Source organism: Corvus moneduloides, chromosome 14, assembly GCF_009650955.1.
Source record: "Corvus moneduloides isolate bCorMon1 chromosome 14, bCorMon1.pri, whole genome shotgun sequence".
NCBI classification, from domain to species: domain Eukaryota; kingdom Metazoa; phylum Chordata; class Aves; order Passeriformes; family Corvidae; genus Corvus; species Corvus moneduloides.
The window spans coordinates 10,475,738-10,500,523 of NC_045489.1; the positions used below are offsets into that span (position 1 = coordinate 10,475,738).

A 24,786-nucleotide genomic window follows, 5' to 3' on the forward strand; every position below is an offset into this window, starting at 1 on the left:
AATATGGTAAGATCATAGGAGGATTCTCTGGCCTGGATGATGTTTGTCAATAAAAGAGTTTCTAACTCATAGGAATGGAAGTTACAGGAGTCTTCTCATTTTCTTTTAACTCTCCTAGTAAAAGAGAGAGAGAGAGAGCAGGGAAAAGAAGGGCTGTACTTTGAAGTCATGGATTTGCAGGTGTTTTACTGCTAGAAGAGATTTTAGTAAGTGTCAGTAGAGAAGACACCAAGGAAGTGTGGAAGTGTAATGGTGTAAATCAGACTAAATCATCTGACAACCCCTAATATAGCTAGACTGTAATGCCTCATGGAAGGAGAACCTCCCACCAGAGTGAGCACCATGGTAATTTGACCTTCAGCTCTGATTCAGTGTCTTGAGCACATGCTTCAATCTTCGTCCATCAGAACACCAAAGCATGTTCTTAAAGTTGTGCACACAGCTTTGGGATGTAGGACATTAAGTAAAACCTTCTATGCATGTAGAGCGAGGTTAACTAAGCTGTGGTTCTTCAGGTGTGTGTGTTCTAGAGAAAGTCAAGTGCTGCCCCACACTGCCACTGTCTCATGACACGCCAGGGTTCTGATGAGGGCTTCTAGGATCTCTTGATCCTAGAACCAAAGGGCTGCTGGTCTGGCTTTGGTATGAGGCATTTAGCTCTTCCCTGTCAAGTGAGGATGTGGGAAGAGTCCCACTTCTCTATCAGCATCACTCATATCCCTGCAGACTACAGTCTCATGCTGTTGCTGATGATTAATGAGATTGTTCTCTGTTTATGAATGGAGCACAAAAAATGCATGTGCACCATGTTAACATTTCACTATGCAAGTGGCTGGGAGCAGACTTTGAACCAGTATATAAAGCTATGACAATGTGTCCAAACCCTCTGAGATTAACAAATAATTTCAAACTAGGTCTGTCATTCTTGGCCTCCCGTTCCCCCTCTGAAAGGGCAGCAATCAGTTAAGAATTAACATGTAGCAATGTCACTTTTCTTTCACAATCAGGCTTTTGCTGTACCATTTCCATCAATTTTGGCTTCCACATTATTCAGCTGTTCACCAGTCGAGTCTTTTGTTATGTGCCAATTAACCCAGCTTGATAAATAGTGATTATGCATAATTTATAAAGAATAATATTCTTTTTGTTCCCTGTAAATAAGGCACTGGCTTAGCTGAGGGTGCTGGTCTGTGAATTGCTGTCAGATGTGATCGTGAAGGTCCAGGAGGCTGGTAGCAGGAAGAACTCTTAGGACTAAGGCAGATAGAGGAACAAGAATGAGAACAAAAATAGATGGGAGGATGCCTTTGTAAGGGCATTTGGGATGTTGATGTGGCATTTTTGTAGTTTGCACTTTCAGTGTGAATAGGTCTCTCAGTTCTAGTCCAGGTTTCACTGAATTCCATGTGAACTTCTCCAGTGATACTGATGGGTGCTTTATTGGACCTCTAAGGAGCATCTTCAAATAATTTTCCTGGCTGCTGAAGCCAGTTTTCACAGCCATCCTGTTTCTGCTTCTGTGTTAACTGATCTGAAGCCTCTCAAGACTAATAAGCTGAAAGCAGTGGAACACAAGGGTGAGAATTGCATAGCCCCATGAACTTTGAGTAGAACAGGGGAGGAGATACAGAAATGTGAAATCCAGTCCACTAGTCCAAGGTGTACTTGCAGGGACAGTGCTTGCTGGAGTACCATTGCAGGGCCTCCAGGAAAGTGTGAGGGACTGTTGCTTTGGATAAACTGGCTGTCTGTCAGCACCATGCTCTGCAAACATAGAGCCAGCTGGAAACCCTCCAGAGCTGGAGGCTGCTTGCACAGCTGCTGTTTTGGCATCTGCATCCCCTTTCTCCTTGAACAACCTAATTGTGACCTTCACCTCCTGGTGAATTTTACCCAGCTCAGTGCTTCAGGTGTGTCGGCCACTTGGCCTCTTCTATCTCATCCTCTGTAATATATCCCCACAGGCCTATAAATGGCAGCACCTCAGCAGACTCAGCTCATCTTTCATCACACCGCCAGAGCCTTGTTTTGATTTATTGCCTCTCACCACAGTGGCCCAGAATGAAGTCAACTTCTGAAATCACTTAGGGAAGGATCTGCTGAACAAGCATACATTTAATAATATGCCTCTGCCTTTTTACTTCCTCCACACTGAGATGTTCCAGTGATACAAGAAATCCCTTCAGAGTACTGGGGTGCTGGAGGTCGTGGCTGCTGATTCGCAGCTCTGAGGCACAGCATTGCCTTTAACTGCTGCTCTTTGATTCAACCCTGTGTTCTGCCTAACATCCTCAACTGCAAAATGCTGCCCTTTTCTGATAGGTGTGATTTATTTTTTTCTTCATACCACAAAGCTCTTGCTTGCCCTTAGCCTGTTGTTTAAAGTATTGTTAAGATAGGTCGTCTCTGAGGAAGGTAACAATAGTGAAGTGGGTACTCCGTGGTCTACCACATCTTGTCAAGTTTGTATTAAAAATGCTTGTTTGAGCGTGTCTTTTTTCCAAGGCAATGGAATTAATGGCTTGTGGAACTCTTATTACTTTGAATATACTTACAGAAACATTCATGTTACTGTGTTTATTAGATTATGCATATTATTATACTATATTGCCTGCTTTTAAATAAATGGCTGCTAAATTTTCTAGTGTGTTATAACTGGACAATTTTTGAAAGAACAGGGGTTTTTATATTTTCCTCCGACCAACATTTTTCGAAAAATTGCTTCAGAAAATAAGAGATACAGTTACAATCCAAAGTGATCACAGCGAGCAGGCATGACAGGAGATTATATTAAGAGCATTTCAAATGGTGCAACAGATGGAAACAAGTTATTTCACTTGAGTGAGTGTTACATATTTGTGTTGCATGCACACTGTCTGTGTTTCTGCAGAGATTAGTCATGAAATAGGAGTTGGAGTCTTGGATGTGAAGAATGCAAGTGATTGTTGTTTGCTGTGAATATATTTAGACTCTCCTGCAGAAAGCATTGCCAGGTCCTCTGGCTCCCCCACACAGGTGTTAGCTCATCTCCTGTGGTTCATGGAGAAAGGAGTGTGTGGTTATGTGTATAGGATAGGCTAAAGCTTTCTCGAAGGGCAGAGCTCAATGAACTGCTTTACATCCACTCATTAAGTCTGTAACACTCTCTGAACCTGAGGGAGGCTGGTGCCATAAATCTTAAGCATCCAGGATGGTGGAGCTGCAATCAGGAACAGAGTGTTGGCATTGTGCATACTGCTGCTGTTGGCAAGGCATTGATCATGCTGGAGTAGCTGAGCAGAAACATCTCTTCACCAGGGTATAAAAGGCAGATACCAGTGCCTTTCCATTTCTCTCCAGCAGTGAGTTTAACTGTCTGCCAAGAGAAGCCTCTTGCTGTTTCTCCTGCAAGCATCTACTTTGGTGTCAAGACCTCCATAGGCAGGAAGCAGAAGAGTTCACAAATAACACAAATCCACAGCATTTAAATTTGACTTATACCACAGTGTTACAGAGCCCTCTTTCTAAAAGCTCTTTGTTTAAAACTGTGTGGTATGTATTTAATGTATTTCCTTTGGAAGAAATGCTTCTTGTGAGCAGCTTGTGGGGATGGTGGGAATCAGGATGAAAAGTGTTCTGTTAACAGTAGAAGATGGTGAATTGCCAGGATGGGTTTAAGAATAGAAAACTTGGCTATAGTCTGTGGTGCCTGGTCTCAGAGCTTGAAATCCATCTTGTAAAGACACAAGCAAGGTAGTGTAGTATTCTGATCAGCACGTATCTAAGTTTAGTCCTTAAGTACCTAACATGTTTTTTAAATCATCTTCCAAAAAAAGCAGTTGATTTTTATGGCACATATATATCTTCTCTCACCTTTAATCCATTTTAAGCTTAAACCTCTATTTTATTTCTTTCAAACTCCAATGGTTTATACTTCAAAATAAGTCATGATTATCTGACTCATAGCCTTCCAAAAGGAATCTTCTAACAGTACTCAGAATCAATGGTATATTTTAAAAAATCAGTGTGTAACAGGGTTCCCAAGTAAACAAAATCCTTAATTTGGTCCTGAGAAGAGGCTGACACTTCCTGGAAGCCATCTGGATTGACTCCTGGGTTTCTTCCACCATCAGAAATGTGTCATAAATACAGAGATTCTGAGTGGCAGTGATTTTTCTTTTTTTTTATGAAAACCATGCATTATAATTTTTTTGTGGGACACAAGACTCATTTTGTGCTTGAGTTTTAACAAGATTCTACAGAAAAAAAAAGTTGTTTTTTTTTAGCGTTGTGGCCAGTAACCTGAAAACAGTAGGTGAGTAGAAAACAGCAGCACAAGTAGCATTGCCTGTTCCAAGCTGCTCAGGCTACCTGCAGTACCTTCTCAGACTAGAACAGTTTTCAGAAAGTTAAGCACAGCTTTCTCAGTAAAATCAAGGTTGTGTTCAGCCTGCTTGGAGTTTGATACTCAAGAATGCCCTTTTTATTGGCATTTTGAATATATTAGCTAGTTTTTTAAATACCAACGCTTTCATTTGCATATACATCAGATTGTCAGTTTGGGCCAGAGAGGTTTTGATCCTGGTTTGCTTTTATCTGACTGAAGCTGTGCTAATGGACAAATACCCTCATCCTGGCGTGTGAGACTTGGTGCTGCTGGTGTTTCCACTAGCAGCGTTACAGCCTAAGCAGCCTATTTGTGTCATTGCAAGCCGGCATTTTTCATATGCTCATAAAATTCACACAAATGTTTCAGTGTGAAGAGAAGATCCCACAAACAACAAATTCATGTACATTGTTAGGGTTTTATTTGACTGCAGTCATATATATAAAAGCCAAGATGTGTAAAGTTTAATGAGTCAAGTATGTCATAAGTAATTGGGCACACTGAAGGAAACCAAGGCTGTAGTGATGGGTTTGTACAGCACCCAGCACCAAGGAACTATAATGGGGATCAGGGTTCCAAAGTCGTCCTGAAAAGCAGATAAGAAATAAAGCCTTCTTTAACAGTGTGTGATGGAGTTGTGAAGTGGTGACCAAAGTAATCTTGAACAGGATCTTGACCAGAGAGTGTTCAGCAATGCTTGGATCTGAACATGTGTTTTAAATTACTTTCCAGTAAATGGTTTGTAAAATATGAATGGATTAATCCTTATGCCTTTCATTTGCAATTTATTAATATCCCCCTCCTGCTGCCTGAACATGCTGTTTTTATTTTATTTGCTCTCCTAAAAAGAAATGCAAACTGAAGGAACTGTGTATATTTGAAGAAGACATTAGATAGAACAAAGCAATCTGAGTAGTTCTTTATAAAAAGAACTAGATAAAACATTGCAATTTTATTATTGAGTTCATGCCATAAATGAAGTAACAAGAGTAAATGATGGTTTTGTTTTGTGCTCTGCTGTGAGGTTTTGGGTTGGTGGGGTTTTTTTGTTTTCAGGGGATATTTTTTTGCTTGTGAGGGCTTACCTTTTTCTAAGTAGGATGAGTAGCCAATATCTCAGAATTTCAAGTTGTAGCTTCCTTGTTTCCTTCCTGCCCCCAGGAATGTTCCCTGTTAACTATTCCAGGAATAGCTGTTTTCAGAAATGCATCTTTTCTCACCTGAATTTTAAACAATATTTTCTTCATGACAGAATTCAGTGTCTTAATTAAAATGTAAAAGATGGTTTTATTTGCTATAGGTAAACGTGGTTCACATCATTTTAAATTTTTAGGATGATGGGCTTGTCTTTAAAGGAAGCTCTCAAGTCTGATTGCCTGGAGCCCCCTGAAAGTAGCTCGTTCTGCATTCAGGGGCACTGCTGTGCTGATCTACTCAGGGCTCAAGGTAGAGAGAGTTGTTGCTTTTCATTCTGTGTATTAAAATGAAAGCAAAAGAAAGCAGTGGAGGCATTGTCCGTCTCTCTAAGAGTAAGTGTGTTCTTACTGTAAGAGGTAATGTTAATGGTAACCCTTGCTTTATTACAACAAGGAGGTCAGGATGGAGCCCTAGAAAATGGCAACTGCTCTGAAATAGGCTGCATATTATTCCATTATAAAGTAGTCCCATTAGTCTGTTGGCTTAAGCTGGCAGTGAGAGTTGTCTGGAATCCAAGACAATTGGCAGAAGAAAGTGGAGGGAATAAAATTATTTCACAGCTGAGGGAAACACAGAGCACAAAACTGAGGAACGGGTATGAGCAACACGCGATAATGTCAGCTGAGATGGAGCTCCTACCGTGCCTTCACTCCCAAAGAGCTGTGGGAGTATCGCTGAAACAGGCTGACAGTGCCCCTGTGACACAGGGTGATTTTGTCAGACCTACTTTATAAGAAATTGATATGGATAAAGGGGAAATTACTTGCTCATAAAAAGAGTAATGAAGAAGGAATAGTGTCTGAGGTATTGTAACCTCCAACCCCTGACTCCGAAACTACCGGGCTTTTGCATCCAGGGCAGAAGTGCACTGGATGCCACACCTGGGAGGATCCTGCTGACTTTTACAATTCAGTTATTAATGATACCATCCAGAGGAAATGGTGTATTATGATCTACTATTAACATATCTCTTTTGTTAGCTATATACATATTTTCTTTAAACGAACAAAATCCAAACCTACTTGTAAATATTCCTAGTAACGCTTCAGTTGTTTATAGTAAGAACTGGAAGTAAAAAAAAAAGTGTCAGAGAAGTTATGTCTTTAGCTTCCAGGCAATAGACAGGAGAAATGTCAGGTCCTACACAACCTTGTTGTGTCAGGAATACTCACGGTCACTAAAACACAGAAAAACTAAAAGTAAAGGTAAAAGTAAAGCAAAAGTAAATTTTAAAAAGACATAAAATGTCTAATAACTTGTGTGAAGTGGGGTGTCTTTTGAGATTCTGGCCTGCAGCCTTCCTGGGATCTGAGAGCAAAAAAAGACTTATCTGGTTAATATTAGCAAGTTTCAGTGGTGGGCCTGATTTGACTGGAGGGAGGATGGAAATGCAAGTAAAACAGAAGTCTGGGTTCATTGGGTTACACTGATGCTTAGGATGGCTCAGCTGCTATTCAGGATGGAAACTAAGATTTTTATTTATTTGGCTTCAGTTGCATTTTGGTTGGTTGGTTTTGGGGTCTGTTGTTTTTTTCCCCCCTTCTTTTTTGTGGTTGTTTTGTTTTTTAGGTTGTGTTGTTGTTGTTGTTGTTTGGTTTTAGGTTTTTTTTAAGTAAATTCTGCTTACCACTGTTATCACTCTGGCTCTGAGCATTTTCCTTCCTTGGTAGGAAATACCAGTCTGCCATGACCTGAAAGTTTCTTATCTTCTCTTGGCATGTGTTGGGGTTTCAGTTTAGTCTTAGTTTTTTTTCCTGTTAAAGGAATTTTTTCCCATATGCATGTTGCTAGGGGACAAATAGCTGTACTTAAGAAAGACAAAAAGGGGAGTGGGGCGGGCCTGGCTACTCCTTTGTCTACACCTGGGTGTGGGGGCAGTTCGCTCTGAGCGTCCGGAGAGAGAAGCTGCAGAGAAAGGAGCTGCTGCTTCTTTCTTTTTGGCCGTTCTTTCTTCCTGCTGGAAACAACGCCGGGACCCCAAAAGCCGCTTTCCCTGCCCTGCTGGAGACCGAGCTGTGGCTGCCCTGCTCCGCTGCTGCTTCAAGCTTTCGCTACGCTGTAGCCCTGCTCGCCCTGCCTGCCTGGGCCTCCCTGGGGTTCTCCCATCTGGATACATCTCGCCTGCCACCCGGGATTTGCATTCGCCCCTGCCGCTCTAGCCTGCCGTTCCAGCCTGCTGTTCCAGCCTGCCGTTCCAGCCTGCTGTTCCCGAGGGTCCGGCCGGACACTGGGATCGGCTGCCCAGGAGTTTGTGAAGCCTTTGTTCCATCCCTTCCCGGGATCCCAGGGCACCGGTGCTGCGTGCTCCCCGAGCTCGCTCCGGAGCGCCCCCTGCAGCCGCGGGGGAACCATCGCACCTGCCCTGCTCACCGGGAGCCGCCAGCGCCCCTGCCGGCTGCGAGCGGAACTGCACCCGAGGGGAAAGGGCCTGACAGCCGAGAAGGCTGGCACTGGGTTTGTGATTGCTGTTACTGCCAGAGTTGTTGTTGTTTTGTTTGACTGGTTATATACATATATATATATATATATAAAATAAAGAACTGTTATTCCTATTTCCCACATCTTTGCCTAAAGGCCCTTGATTTCAAAATATAACTTAGAGGGAAAAGGGGTTATATCTGCCACTTCAAGGAGGGGCTTCTGCCTTCCTTAGCAGACACCTGTCTTTCAAAACCGAGACAGCATGCTTGAGAATTCACGGGCTTCTGTCATACCATCACTTCCTCTCCTGGACATGATGGCATGTGGCAGCTCACTCTGAGAACAAGTCCAGTGTTAAATCTCCATTAATAAATACTCACCTTGCACCTAATGCCAAAATAATGGCCTATCATTATCTCCCATTGGATAACTGCTGCTCAGGACCTCTCTCCCTTGTTTGTGGACATTGAAACTTTTTCAGAACAGGTTATAAAGCAACTTGGTTATGTGCTGTCCTTGGAAACAGATGTGCATCCACATAACTAAGAGCAGTTTCAAAGCTCAGAAAAAAAATTGCTTTTTTTCTTGAGGAATGAGATTGCACTAGGACTTGTCCAAATAATTTCTTTAACAGCCAAAGTAAGTGTTTGACCATCTGCATTTTTCAAATAGGGAAAAAACCCTATAAATCAACTGTGATTAATAAAGGAAAAATACCAAAATTCATACTCAAGCCCCAAGATTGTTCTGATTGTCAGTAGAAAGTAGTTTGTAAAAAGAGCTTAAGGTTAAAGCTTAGTTAGCCTTTTAAAAATTTTTCTTGGGGTTCAGTGATGTTAGAATAATAGTGTAATTAAAATGAATGTAATTACACATTTGTTTTTTGGAAAACAAGTAACAATATCACTGTAGGTTCATGGATATTCCATAGATTTGTCTGATCACAGAGATTAGGTCACAAACTGTGTGAAAGACCTAATGCTACAAAATTTTAACAAAACTATGAGTTCAAAAATGCAAATGAACATTGAGGACCAAGATAATTGGCCTTTTAGCTTTTCCTTATAAAAAACAAAGGTTTGTTTGCCTTTTAATGGGCTGGTAAAACTAAATTGGCATCCTACCGTGCATGCAGAATAGATAGTCAGGAATAATAAGCTACTAATAGAAGACAGATAGTCTGTCAAAGGATTAATCTTTAAAATCTGCAGTGAATACAAACTTGAACCAGGGGAAATAAAAGTGGGCAGTTGCATTTGTTAGAAGATATTTTTGGTGATCCTTCAGGAGGAAAAATAATTGCAAATACGTGGGGACCAAATCAGAAGCTCTCACCTCCATGTGAGCAGCAGCTCCGTGTTGCCTCTAAGGTGTTACTTGGAGAAGGTCCTGCTTAGTCAGGTTGTTCACAGACTGTGTTTTTCTCAGATTACTCACCACTTGCGGATGGGCTCTTTGCATAAACGAGCACAATCTGCTGGGAAAATATACTTTAATTCAGTTGAGTCACAGTTCAGAAGTATTCCTGAGTCTTACACCTGTTAAGAAATAACGGATGAATCCAGGACTGTTTGAAGTATTCTCAGTTTTTAGGATCAGGAGTTCTTTGTGAATGTGTTTGTTTACGTTGCAAGAAGGGATGATTCCTGGAATACTTGCTTTTCTCTGCAGTACGGAATCTGCATAAAAACTGGTAAACTAGGCCACTAATAAATATGTAAAAGAAGCTTGATCTGTGAGGTACAGGCTCAATGTATGTGAGAATGCTCAGTTCCATTAATCCCACTTCACTGATTATTCCCATGGAATTACAGGGTTTACACACCATTTAAATGATTTGGAGACTGCCAGACTTTCTAATGTAATTTTTGTTTTTCCCTTTTTTCCACCTGTAAATTAATGCTTTTTATTTGTTACTTCAGCAGATAATTTTTTATGGTAGCTTTTCTGCTTTATATCCTGCTGGTATATAGTTTAACAAAATGCCTTTTTAAACAGTGTATTTAATTCCTCAGTCATGCCTCTGGGAATAAACTCTTACTGTACTATAACTTCTTTTATATATTTTCTTTCCTGTGGTTGAGAACCTCAGCAAACTTTCCTTTCAGAAATTATCACCTTTTAATTCCTTTCTGTGTCTCACCAGCTGTTATTTGCTGCTCGTATTCACAGTTAGTCATGTCGTGTTACAGTGGCTTAAATACTTAAAGAAATTCCTTAACAACATTTCTAGTTTTTGTATCTAGAGCTCCAGGAAGAAAATCGAATTTTCACACCTGACTGCCGATTTTAGATGTTCTCCATGATGCTGTGTCAATGAGCTGATATTGTGGAGAATCCTTTTTAAAATTACTTTAACAGTTTTTAGTGATCCTGAATGGTAGCATTTATGATGGGAAATGTGATGGTACTTTCAGAAGTAACAATGCTGTACATTTCTGTGTAGAAGTCACGTCTTCCTTACTGGTAATTACTTCCCCTTGCTTTTTGCAAAGTTGAATATACAATGTGTTTGCAAAAGTGCTTAATGGGTGTCTCGGTTTAGAGACAAATTTTAGGAGAAAACGCCCTGGAATGAGCTTTACCTCTAAAGAGAAGGGCTTTGATAATCCCATTTGCCAATAAGAGAAATGAATACCAGTGGGTGAAAGTGAAAAAAACCTGAACTGATTATTAATGAAAGAAAGGGTGCCCACAAGGCACAGAAAAGGATTGAATAAATGCTAGGTATTGAAATTTCGAAACCTTAACTCCCACCACCCACTAGGCCGCGTAGCCAGGAGGCAAAGATGGCAGCTGCCCCCTTTGTCTCAGGGCAGGGGAGGAACAGGAGCTCACGCTCGGGCAGAATAGATGGGAACCTTTCTGGAGTTGGTCTCCTCCTCACAGCAGGCGAAGCTGGTGGGTTTTGGTGTCCTTTCTTTTTCTGCCTCCGTCTTTCCTGAGGCCCAGACTGTCTGGCACAGCCCCCTCTCTCCAAGAGCGAGGGGAAAAAAAGAACAACCCGAAACAGTTAAAGGGAAAAAAAGAAACAAAGAAACTGCTGGAGTCCAGGGAAAAGGTGGGGAAATAAAAAAAGAAGCTTCTTGCCTAAGCAAGCAAAACCGAATCCAACAAAAGGAGCAACATAATGTCCCAGTCCATGCTGCGCTGAGCACACCCAGCAAAGAGAGTTTGAACAGAGTCCGTGCCCGGGGTTCCCAGGCTCCAGCCTCGTCCCTGGCTCATCTTAGAACTACAGCAGCCATTTCTGGGCATAAAGCAGATGATTAGGGAATAGAGTAGCACCATAAAATCACCCCAAGACAATGGGGCTTGTTGTAAATTGTTGTTAAATCCAGTTCTTGACAAGTAAAATTGTTAATGTTGAATGAACATTTTTCTGGGAAACTTTTTTCAGTACAAATGGGACTTGCTCATCGCCGTCCAGCAATGGTATGATTAGAAGTGCTGCTGTGCTGTATTGTATTGCAGTTGTACAGTCTTTTTGTAATCCAGAGCCCCAGCACCTCACAGATCCGGCTCCCTTGCTATCTCTGATGCAGACTCCCTCCATGGAAAGAAGCCAGGGTCACAAGAATTTTGCACTTTTTCTACAGAGCTGAACAACAAAGAAATTCTTTTTCCTGCAATGTCCATGTAGCTGGCCATGTTTACAAATTGAAATACTTTCATTTTTGTCCAAAATGGTCATTGTTCAATCTCTGTAAGGGATGGGAAATAATGAAGTGTTTTCCCAGATAAATACATGTGAAAAAAGACCATCTTTGTCTGAATTTTGATTTTTTTCTGGTACAAGATGAGTTCCTCAGGACAGCAGAATGGTTAAGGACTAAAAGCCTTCAGCTTATGGGATATCAGCTTTAATCCCATGAAGCAACAATATGGGTTCCTCATTTGTGTTGTCATATAGTAAGTCACAGACTTTCCAAATTGCTTCTGGAAGATTTTAACACTCAGTTAAGAAGCCACCATAACTTCTCACTGAAAAAGACCACACAGAGATTTCAGAGTTGTGGACTATAAAGGAATAAATCATCCTGATTTTTATGAATCAGATCTGAATCAAGTTTGGATACCAGGAAAAGCTGTACGTTAACATTCTGACTTTTAGGCAGACGTGACATCTGTCACGTAGCTCCTCACAGAGCTCTCAAGGTGCTACTCAAGGAAGGAAAGGTATTTTACAGACAGGCAATGTCATGTTCATTTTTAAAGAATAAAGAGAGATTAGTGGATTGTAACAACACAGGACAAAACACAACCAAAAATAAATGTGTTCAGGCCAGTTTAAGTTCTACAAAGTTGGTACAATTTATTGCTGCATTGAAATTAGTATATATTATCTCATTAATTCACTCCATCTGCTGCATCATACAGGATAATTTCAGAAATGGTTAGAAGGCTTACCTCAAATATACTTTGAAAGTTTGATTGCATTCATTATATTTCAGATTCTAACACCCTTGTCTGTCTTTCTTAGTCTGTTCACAGTTTTCCAGAGGAGTTTATGCCATCTTTGGATTCTATGACCAGATGTCAATGAATACCCTGACATCGTTCTGTGGAGCCCTTCACACGTCCTTCATCACACCAAGCTTCCCAACAGATGCAGATGTGCAGTTCGTCATCCAGATGCGGCCAGCATTAAAAGGAGCCATCTTGAGTCTCTTGACTTACTATAAGTGGGAAAAGTTTGTGTACCTCTATGACACAGAACGGGGTAAGCACCCTCATTTTAACTGATTTTTCTGTTTCATAGCTTGCTCTAAGTACTACCATCATCAGTAGGTGCAGCCCAGTTTTCTTCTGGATTTAGGTAGAACATTCTGATGGTCCTAGAAAACAAGTTTGTTCAGAAGAAACTAAAATGAATGGATAAATGAAAAGGAGGCATCTTCATATTACTGATCATTTTTAAAGAGATTGTCTGAGTATAGTGTTAACAGTGTAAATATTCAATTTGGCATGCCTGCTTTCCACGGAACTGCAGACTCCACACTTGCCAGGGTGTTTGAGTCCTTCCAAAATAAATAGAGTCGACACTATGAAATAGGCTGATAAGCAGGACCTTCCACTGTGCATGACATTGCAAATCCCACGCCATTTAACATAAATGACATTTCTCCTGTCACTGAACAAAGGCAATCCATGCTAAGATATGCTCTGGAGATGTCTAAGCATCAATAGTGGTCTAAGCATACAGTGTGTAAGATGCTTTAGGGCTCAGCTGGAGAAAAGATGCTCTAGATATCTCACATTCCAAGAGACAAATTGAGATACATGCCAAGAATGACCAGAGTTACACTTAACTAAGTGGAAACATATTAAAACCACTGTTTTCACACTTAAGCCAATTGTTAACTACTAATAAGCAGAAAATGTAGCAAATATGTCAAAAAGAGATCTAGACATCAGAAAACATTTTCTGTGAGGAATCTTGCAACTTCCACCTGCTCTGAGTGCACAGAATTTGCTCTGTTACACTTGTGTAGCATTTTTTGTATCAAATAGATGTGCCACTGCCTTTCTTACCAGCTTTATGATTTGCAGCTTCAAGAAATTTTTCAGATCAAAGTGATCTCGATAGAGACAAAGAAGCTTAGATTCTGTTACTGGCTTCCATGACAAAATTTCCTTTGGCTACTGCATATTGTTAAGGATTAAGTCTTCAGTGGGTGTACTTTTCACACTGAAGAATAGTAGCATCACCCAGTTAAGAACCCAACCAAAACCTAAAAAATCATATATTGAAATAAAGTAATTTTCAGTCTGATTTAGGTGAATGCCAAGAGTTTCAAATTTTCTGAGTGATTTGGAGGTGTTAAATATTTCTAGCACTGAAAAACACTAGCAGTGAGATTAAGTAGGAAAATATGGAGAAGCTAAGAATGCCATTACTTCTTAAATCTTGTAAAACCACTACCCATACATCTGTTTTTCTGGCTTAGTCCACTTTTAAATGAAAGCTCCTGTGAATAAGCCATTTGTCTGAGTAAGAAAGGCTTATTTGATGTGGCCAAATACAATGAACTTACAGTATGTGATGAAGTAAAATGCCATTTGTTCTGGGACTGATGAAACTTATCATGATTTAGGCTAATAAAGTTTGCTTTCAAAAGAGTTTCACCAGTCATTCAAGAAATTTGGCACTTTAGACTGGAAAAAATCATCCAAAACAATGAGACGTTCACTAGAATTTGTCTAGATGACATGACTATCCGACTAACTGAGATAATGATGGGAGTGAGGAGGAGCGGAGACTAGCAGTCTCAAACTTGCATTTATTTGCAGTTTTCAGTGTGTACAATCCTTAGGTAGACACAGTCTCATCATGAGTTTATTATGATGGCTAATCCCTTTGGAACACTTTACTCATAACCTTACAATGACTAACCAAAATCCTGTTGTGAACCTCCAGCATCTCACATGGGTGTTCGCTGGCCCTGTGTTATGTCAGCCATTCTGACTGTCAGAGTAACAAATCTGAATTAGATGACAGTGAAGGTTGCAGTAGGATTATAAAATGTAGCACAGGGCTAGAAGATAAGGACAACTGTGTCTTTAGGATGGAAGAAGCATCAGTACATATAGGTAGCTTGATGATGGGCTTTAAGTTGTTTGGGATAAACTTACATCTTATCTGTCCTTCCTAGTTGATGCTATGCTGTTTGGTAACATAGCTCCTGTCTGCTGAAATGGGGAAAAAAATGAACAGTTTATTAGCCTCACTTCCTGCTGTTTTATTTTACTTAATAGAAACTTGGTAGCCATCCTATCAGAGTTTTAAATCTTCTAGAATTACAATAAATTAAGAAGTTTACTATCAGAGAGATGCAGGGCAATTAGGTACTGAGAAATGGACATTAGATTCTTTTTTTTGAGGAGTAATAATCATGTATGACAGCACCTAGAACATTTGGCCATTCCAGTAAGCTCACCAATTTCTTGTGATAGGCCTTCAAATACACAAAAAAACCCCAAAAGTTTGGACAGTAATAATGGGGAATGATTGCTTGTGTCAGGTAGTGAATAGACTGTACATGCTCTTTTGCTAAGAAATGCAAACACTAGAGCTGTCACAATTTTTAATAATTCCTGTCTTAGATACTTAACTGCTTTGGGGCACAAACACTGTGGAGAGAATGTGTTAAGCAGTTAATTGGCAGTTCCTGAAATAAACTATCATTTAAATAGTGCCTTTCTAAGACTATAATCTCACTGAGAACCGGAGAAATCACTAAATAGAGAACCTGAGAAATCACTAAATATTGGACTACTCTTTCTTACATTGAATACTATATATGGACTAGATTGTTGTTGCAAGTAGCTTTACCATGTTCTGCTGAAGTGAAACACCACCATGTGTTAAACTGCATATACTACTAATGAATACCACAGCATATTACACATGCCATACAAAACTGAGTAAACCTTCTTGTGGTTTTATTGAACTCTTTTGGTTTAAACTTAGGAAAATGGAGCTTTGTAAATTTGTTTTCTTTTGTTCTTTGCCATCAAGTCATGTAATCTTGACTTGATGGTTTCCTCCTCAGAGATATTATGTGCAATACTGTGATGTTTGGCTCCTGCAAGGAAGACAAAAGATAAATCTCAAACAATAGAATAAAATTAAGATGTATAATTACATAGATAGGTGGTGAAGTTTTTAATCAGTTGAGTTAGTGTGTACATTGTATATACTTATGTTAAGTATAAAATAATATTTTCTGTTGTTATGAGATGATGGCTGCAGATCGTGCTCTCAAAAGTATATTTATGTGAAGGTGTAAAATTCAGTTTCTTAAAAACTGCTAAAGCACAGGAAAAAAAAAGGTGAGATTCTCGAATTTCACCAGCAAGAATTATGTCTTATCATTGCTAATTTCAGTTGATAAACTTATTCTTCTATGAAGAAACAGCAATTTAAGAGAAATACCAAATCACATTTCTCTCCTAGTACCAGCAGAAAAAACCCCAAAGCATACTTTGCACAGAGTAATGCTGCCTTAGGAAATGGTTGCCAAAGGAAAAAAGGACATTAGGTGATGTGTAGAAGAAATAGTCATATGTTCACTCCATGCCACATGCTTTTAGCTCATGTGAAAGGGAAAGGCAGGGTTGATTTCTGTTTGTATTAACTCACATCAGTAAGTTGACACTGTTGGTTGCTGTGATGCGTGCAAAATATCTGATTAATTGTATGGTGGTAACTGCCTCGGTAGGCTTCTCTGCAGTAGGACTAAGGCTAATTAAGATTATGTCAGGGTGAGATGAGGCGAAGTTACATACAGAAAGCTGTTAAGAATTTGGATAGCACTTGTCAGGAAAGTCACCTTTTGTATCTGATGCTGTGGATTATGTTTCATCAAAACCCTCAGGTTTAGTCTTCAGGTCTGTTTCTTCTCTTGGTTTACCTTAAATCAGATATTGTTCCACTGAATTCAGTGAACTGGAGTAACACAGGTGTGAATGTGTGCAGAGGGTGTGAAACTTGTGAGTTTCATAAACACCTTATTGTTGCTTGAAAGTGTGAAATACTTCCTAATTATGAAAATGGTATGATGAACTATAATATTGAAGCTTTTGTTTATTTAAACTTTCATAATGTTAAATAACATTTTGGTTTATTTTTGCCAGAGAAACACAGTTTTGTACAGATTGTTCGCTTTCCATCTGTCAATGTAATACAAGCATTTTTCCCTAAGTTATTTTGATTTGTCATACCTACTGTGCACAAAGAAACTGATTTCTGTCAGGCAGATCATTTAAACAAAACCACACCAAGTGATTTTTGTGATTTGCATCAAGTCTTCACCTTCTTCAGGTTGTAGGAGTCATCACAAGACAGAGAAGTGGCTGACTGTGTTCGTGTAATGCCTTCTTACTCAATAGCAGCTCAGTCTGGACAGAGGTATAGAGACATCACAGTTTTTTTATGGCATTGTAACCAAACCCCTCACTAAATCTGAAGTTCTTTGTCATTTGGTTTTGATTTAGTCTATCGATAGGTATCTAGCAAGACCTAAAGTCAAGGAAAAAGCCGTGATAAATAAAGTTATTGTTGGGTAATATTTTTTTTTCATTGGCTAACAGTGGCTAGATGAAGGCTGAGGCAGGGAAGTGTTACTCTAATGCCCGGAGTTATTTGTCTAAGGAGAGTTGAAAATGTCTGCTTTGAAAACAATTACATCTTTAATCCCTACTGCTACCGAAAAGACAAAAATTTGACTTGAATGTAATGGGTAGGTAAGGATGCAGAAGGCCTCAAAATACAGGTTCAGAAAATATGACTAGTCCTATTTCTTCTAAATATGAAACCTCGTAGTACTCTGTTGCATAAAGAACTGCCAGGTGAAAAGAGTGGGGAGGGAAAAAAAGGTACAACTGGGAGCTTTTCAATGATCATGTGTAAGGCATCAAATTGCCTTAAAATGGGTTCACTACAAGGCAATGAGGTCTGATTCCCTGCTTCTGCTGAAGACAAAGAACAACTCTGTTGAGTTCTGCTTTTACAAAATGAGGTTAGTTATCTATTGCTATCAAGGGACAAGACACTTCTGTACTGCTTTCCCTGGAGAATGAGAGATTGGAGCTGATAAAAGAAGTGGTATGTAGAACCAGGCTCATTATAACTTGCACAAAATTAAATTGATGGATTTTTTTATTTGACTAAGTAAGAGTTGCACTGAAAATTACTCATATGTAGAATGTAACTTTTTTTTGCAAAATGTGGGATAGGATTAATTTTTATGGACTCTAAAAGAACTGTGCTTTAGTACTTGGGGGATTCCTACGGATTTTAGAATGCTGGGTTCTGGTGGACCAACTCTCCTGAAAACGGCAATGAAGAATGTAAACTAACAGAATGACTGACTCCTGTTTATAAGCACCTTCCATCAGCAGAGAGGTGCAAAGGAACTCCTCCTTCTGTATAGCTCATTCCTTAGACTCTGTTTTGTCTTTCTGCATGTCAGGAAGTTTTATTTTCTTTATAAAGATCATTCTTCAATGAAGGGGAAAATAAAAATAGGGGTAGCAGCTACACCAGCATTAGTAAACCCTGAATTCAGCACCTGCTGTTCAGTCAAATGTCAAAAGAATCAATAGCTGACTTCATCAGCATGTTTATTCTTCAGAGCAGGGGAGTTATCCCCCTAGCTGAAAAACTGCTCTGAATCCCTTACATAAAGAAAAAAGGAATTAATGCTGGCTTACAGTTTTCTCAGAATTAAACATGGACTTGGTCCATTTTAAAATTGTAATTCTTGTTTGCTAGTATGTTTATACCTGTTTAATTCTTCTCAGTTGCACCTATGAGGTTGATGCATTGTATTTTGCTTACACTTTCAGAAGTATGAAAGGATTTAAAATTTTGACATTTTCTTCTGTAAATGTCAGTCTGTGGCAAAGAATAAAGCAACATGCAAAGCTTATTTGGGAACCTGTAAAACACCAAAGGTGACAAAAAAAGGGAGGGTCACTGCAAACTTTGATTCTTCTGAGTTTTTTGGCTCTTTTTGCAGGAGTATTTTGGGCAGCAGCCCAGGATCATGGGGGTGATAAGCCGACAGTATCAATTGCTGGCATTCATGTAGATGATCTGCCTCATTCTCCTTTCCCACTTTATATAGTGGGAAGTGCACAGTAGGGAGTAAAATCTTGGCAAGACCTCCCATGTCACGGGAGCAGGTGTCACAGGTCTCTACATTTGAAGACTTATGTGCCCCAGTAACTGCCATGCAGGAATTTTCTTCTAGGTCAAAAGCAACTTGCAGCATCGCCACAAAGTGCGGCATCTTTTGCGTGGCTTTGCTTGAAAGGATGTGGTGTATGTTCAGGTTTTCATGCTCTGCTACAATAGAGAACATACAGAGTGCAAGGATCATTATGATAGAAAATCCATTATTTAGATTTAAAGAACAATCATACTTCATGTACTTACATGCAATAGGAAAATGATCTGTTTCTTTCACTAGCAGCCTTTTGGGAATGAGTGATTTTACCATCTTACGATGCCTAGAATTTGTATTTATATGGGGTTGAAAGTCATAGATACTGCTTAGAGGTGTTTGTATAAAATATAAGTAATTTAACCTCGCAAGGAGGCAAACCTTGACATACGTATTTAGGGCACATTGTTTCATTGCTTTCAACAGTATAATGTCTGAACCAAAGCTCTATTCAGGAAACATGCCAGGACCTTAACTGAAATATTTCAGGATTACTTTACTGTTTGATTTTACTGCCTAAATATGTTCAGGAATAATCTGAGCCTGAAGAGTTAAATCTAGCTTTTGATAATCACTTTCCATTTATTTCCTCTGAATCTCTGAAGTCTCATACCAACTCCTTTTATCTTGGTCTCTGTGGTACACAGATACAGAAGAAAGCCCTTTCACTGATCCTTGCCCAAACAAACACTGAGACCCTGTGTGGGGGAATGAATGTTGGCCGGTTTTTAGGTGGACTGAGAGCCTTAAGCATTTTTCTCCTGATCTTTCCCATTAGCTGCTATTTGTTTAGCTTACCCCTGGTAATCACTTAAACCGTTTTTCTAGCTTATGAACAGGAGGAATGAATCAGCTTTGAAAGTCATCCAGCATGAGATGTATCATGCTGGCAAGATGTAGCTTAAGACCAACAGCACAGAGTTCATGGGGGTATCCTGTATGGCAGCTTTGTGTCTCTTCGTAAGTATTGCGTACACACAGTGGGCTCAGTTTGGTGTTGAGATGCCCAGGCCCAATGCCTGAGCATCCCTTGAAGCTGTTGGAACACACACTACTGTCAGCAGTGTTTTCCCACAAGAGGAGTAACTGCACATGTACAAACATTTGTGTCTTGCTCCATGGAGCCTCTGAGAATAAGGAAGCACATGTGTCAGCCCATTCATAAAGAAAAGGGTATTACAGTATCCTCATATCCACCTTCACACTGAGTGTGAATCCAGTGTCAGAATCTGACTTGACTTTGTGTGAAATCAGGTCATAAACCTGAGTCAGAAAATTCTGGATACAGAGTAGGAATAGGCAGGTTCAGGATAGATGATGTCTGTAAGTCTAAAGCAGGATGTGTCCATCCTTGTGGTCCTAATGAAAGCAGCCAGAACCCTCAGGATCATGTGCTGAGGCCCTGAATATCTTATGTAGTGAACAGGAAAACCAGCAGCATTGCTACTCACCAAAGCCTTAGAGGTAAGTCTGCAGATTATTGTCTTTATAAATTGAGCTGGGTAAATGCATGCCTTTAAATACTTATCTTTTCATAAATATGCATGTTTTATCAACTTCTGGTAGAGCCATAACATTTAATTCTTTCCTTGTGTGCAAAAGTAATTTAAGTGGCAGATGCTTTTGTTCTCAGTTGATTTTATGTCTGCAACAGCAAGGCGTAAATGGTCAGAATCTCACTTTTCCAGATTTCCTGAAACAAAGCTAAAGTTTCAACAGTTTCCAATGAGAGGTGGAGGGGGAAGGGGCTGAAAAGATACATGAGAAGCATTGTTGGCCCTTTTGCTCTGAGGCAAAGGCAAGGACTTGACACAAAGCCAAGCCTTAGAGGTGATGGACAGACTTTGCTTGGAACCAGGGCAGACAAGGTGGAATTTGTGGATCCTGGGAAGGAGATGGGACTTTTTAGACTAGAAAGGAAGGCTGTAGAAAAGAAAACCTGTATGCAAAAGACTGAGGGTAGATTTTTTTGAAACCTGTTTATTTAGTCCATCTCACCCAACAGATCTAGGAGTTTCTGATAGTTACTTTTCTTGAGTTTATTATTTTGCATGTGCATATTCAGCACAGCTTTGTAAATCTTTGGTGTATGGATGCTCTAAGAAAGGCAGGCTGGCTTGACCTGGGAACTTGGGCTGATTCTGTCCATGGAACTAAAGTTTCTTGCTGACTTAAAATCTGCATAAGGGAGCTGGTACTCTCAGTGGGACTGAAGAAAGCAGCACTATTTAACACAAAATCAAGATGAAGCAGTTTTCAAGTATGTACCAAAAAGAGATGTGTAACATTGCATTAGTATGTGAACTTGACTACTTTAGTGGAGTATCATGTTCTGGTTATCACAAGTTTTCCAAAGGAAAGACATTTTGACACCCTGTTCCTTAGGGCAGTTAAGGTGGCAGTTATTTAGCATGTTAGTATTCTTACAAGTTTGCAAATGTCATCACCTTTCACTGGATCATGACTGTGTGTTTGCTCTTCCTGTGCATCTTTCTTCACCTAGAAATCATTCTTTCTTAGCCCGAGTGACAACTGCTACTGGTGGCCCATGGTATTTATGGAACAAGGGATATTTCTTATTCACAATGAGGGAACAGGTTCCCAGCATACACTGTGAAAGACTGCACACTTCTTTGAGCTTGGTGTGGTAGTGAGAAGATGGTTTTCAGCCCAGGCAAATGAACCATTCACTGGGTGAAGAGCTTCTATGGAATGAGCACAAGCTGTTGTAGCATAATAGAATGACTGTAGTAGTTGCAAGTTGTAAAAAACACCAAACACAAAGGAGATTTCTCCAGTGCTTGAGAAATATATGAGTAAAATGGAGTATCTCAACAAGTTAGTAAACCAAAGCTTCTCCTTCCATACAGTGGCCTCAGATGCTCCAAAACAGCTTCTCAGCTGAGCAATGATATGCATGTTCTTTTCTTACTACTAAAAGAGAGACTTCATATGCAGTTTGAATTTCTTTTGATACAGAACTATATCATGCTGGGTGAATGGTGTGTAAGAATTTAGCTTTGTTAAAGCCTTTGTGCTTTAACAAAGTGATTTTCCTTTGATGGTCTCAAACAGCAAAGAGAGAATGTTGGCATGCAAGGGGTTCCAGTCCCATTTTTCAGACGGAAGATTTGATGTACTGATCAGCAGGTTAACAACCTGGTCTTCGTCTGCTTATGTGTGTGGAAATACCTTTGTTGAGTTGAAAGCACTGTGAGCTTTGACTTAAGAGATGCACAGAATGTCATGCTGGAAGTCAGTGGCCATGGTTACTGATGAAAAGCAGTTTTGCACGCTCCTGCACAAGAATTCCCTTAAATTTTACCATGAATTTCCCTTTTCACCTAGAAAAATACTTGAGCCTTTGAAGAAAGTCGTAATGGATTACTTAGAAGCTTTGTATTTAAGGTAGTTACTTAAAGATGTTCGCCATGGATGGATGAATCCATTGGTTATGTCTTCAGTACTTTCCTTCATCTATGACACTTGGCCAATTTAGTTTCTTCTTTCAGGCTTTAGAGAATTTACCAAACCAGTTTAACCATATGCCTTTTTCTTTCCAGAAAATATCAGCAGTTTTAGTAAGCATAAAGATGACTTGAGTGCTTTGTAGAAGCAGAATAAATGTGAATGCATTTGTGACAAACCCACTCAGCTAGCAGGTAAAATGACCTCGTATTGTATTTAGGTTAACGAGTTTTTAAAGGATTTTTCTCTCATGGAGATAGATTTTTCTCTGGTTTCTCTTGAGACATTTAATATCACACCTTCTTTTCCTTTTTTTTTTTTTAAGTTCTCCTTCTTGCAATTCAGAGTAGGACAGCACTGTGAGTCTGCATTTCAGGAGGTATATAAGATATGGTAGTACAGTGGGATGAAAAATAGCTCCATAAAATGATTAAGTATTAATCTCTAAAGAAAAAATGTGAGAAGTTCCTGACATGAATTTTAGACTCAGTAACAAGTAATTATTCATTTCTTCAACTCTAGATGCATAGCTTTTCCTGGCCACCTCTTTTGCTTTGATTCATGATGCAAAGAATCATTGGGAGGGAAAGGTGACCTGAGGTTTTATTCCTCCTTAGCCTGAGCTCATTGTGTTCACAGGCTGTTGCTTTGCACTTATAAGTGTTTCTGACTTACCTTGGTTGTCAGCAGCCCAAGGAAACAAATCAGCAGTCAATGATTTGTACAGCTTAGCAACATTATTCAGGGCCCCTCTTCAGTTTGTTAAACTGAACAGGGTTGTCATCTCTTACAACAGCAAAGTATCCCCTTTAATGCTGAAGTGTTTCTCCTCCAGTACTTAGGGCCACATTCCTCAGGCACCACTCCATGATGCAGGTTAGCCCTGGAGTCTGGATTTGCACATAAAGTACATCTGTGCTCCTTCCAGGTGAATGGGATGGAGCCTGAGTAGGAGCTCTTGCCAAGGTAGTAGCTTAGTGAGCAGTATGGGCTGGTGAAAGTGAAGTATTTCATAAGCCAGAGCTGTGTGTACTGGAAACACAACTCGGGTCTACCCTGTGCCCCAGCACAGTGACTGGTGCTGGTGCTGTGAGTGCTTGGGAAGCTGTGAGCATCCCAGAGCTGTGCTGGCACATACCAGCAGCAGCCTGGAAAGGTTAACACATGCCAAGAAGTGGTTGGTAAGGTTTCTTAGGAGCTTCTGAGGTATTGTTTGCTTAGGGGATATTTTTGTCAATGCTGATAGTAATAATTACATGCAGTGAATTGTCAGGGCTGTGCACATATTAGGTGTAAGACTACTCTTATTTGCATAAAGTGCTGATATCTTTATAACATTTCTTCTGTTGTTTATGAAGTTATGAGTTATTTCTCCACTCTATATTCATGTTCAGAAGAGCAGTAATTCATTTTTGGTAGCTCACATTTTGATAATCTGCCCCAACTGTACTTGAGAATGGGTTATAAAGGAGCAGGACCACTCTGCACAGCGCATTGAACCCTCCTGCCCAGGGCCTAATACACATCCAAAAGCTTTGTTCAGTTGTGGCATTTTTTTAATCAGCACCTATGTGTTGTGAGCATTTAACTGAGGATTCTTTCCCCTTTGCAAAGTAAAAGACACTTCTGACTATTCTGCCTTAGCCTAATGAAAGGCTGTTCATTGAAAAGCCCTTTTGCTCCTTTCCTGTTCTTGTGGCATGGCATACAAAGCAGTCTAAACACGGTGTCTCTGAGCTGTTCTTCAGCTATCTAGATCTCATAGTCATAGTTAAGAGGACTTCTCCAGAGAAGAAAATGCGTGACCGTGGTCATTAAAGATTTTCTGAGGGTACCTTAGAATATTGTAGACACTCTGAAGCCATTAAATAAATATGGCAAGTAATGCAAACATGTTCAGGTGTCTTTTTTAGCAAAAGTGTTTCATGCCGGTCACTCTGAGGACATATTGTAATTTTTGCAGCTATATATGGCCTTGTAAATTTATACTATGATCCCCTTGGTGATATAAAAATAATGATGTAGTCTCAGAATTAACGTGGGAAAGCATTTGTTAAAACTCTTGGGTGCCTTCAGTTCAAGTGGAGTGGTTAATACGGAAGTATGTGTGGTTCTAATGGATGAATACATCAAATAAACTAGAATGTTGGATGGAGTTGTGATATAAACAGTATATTTCCTCTATTGACTGTAATTTTCAGTTACATTATGTCCTGCTGAGCCATCTAAAATGTTTCAAAGAATCCATAATTGTCATTAATTTTTACGAAATGGCAGTCATATACCACATTGACCTCAGTCTCTGTGCATTAATTAATCAAAAATTTAATTTGATGAGTTTAAGTCAGAACTGCAGTATGAAATCCTTTCCGTGCAATATATTTGTTTTGCCAGCTTTATATACATATAACACCATCATAGACTGGATTCTGTCATGATCTGCTGCTAAGACTGAAGATATTGTGTGTTTCTAGATCAAAGAGTGCTATTTGCTGCAATCTTAGTTCTTACTGGCTTTTTTACCCCTGCTTAAAAAAGGAGATATTATGATTTTAGGAGCCAATATTAGCCTATAGTTTGTGTAGTTTAGCACGTCTTTTA

General features: G+C 39.7%; 1 protein-coding gene across 7 annotated transcripts in view; it reads left to right on the plus strand.

The window, feature by feature from the left end:
• The window catches only part of GRIA3 (glutamate ionotropic receptor AMPA type subunit 3), a 148,092-nt gene that overhangs the window by 22,012 nt on the left and 101,294 nt on the right, over nt 1-24,786 (plus strand). For all 7 annotated transcript variants that reach the window (XR_004242982.1, XM_032123645.1, XM_032123646.1 and 4 more), the window contains exon 3: nt 12,468-12,707. Coding sequence is in view for 6 of the 7 variants with exons in the window: in XM_032123645.1 (XP_031979536.1) it covers nt 12,468-12,707 (240 nt within the window). In the remaining variant the exon portion in view is untranslated. The remainder of the gene's footprint in view (nt 1-12,467; nt 12,708-24,786) is intronic.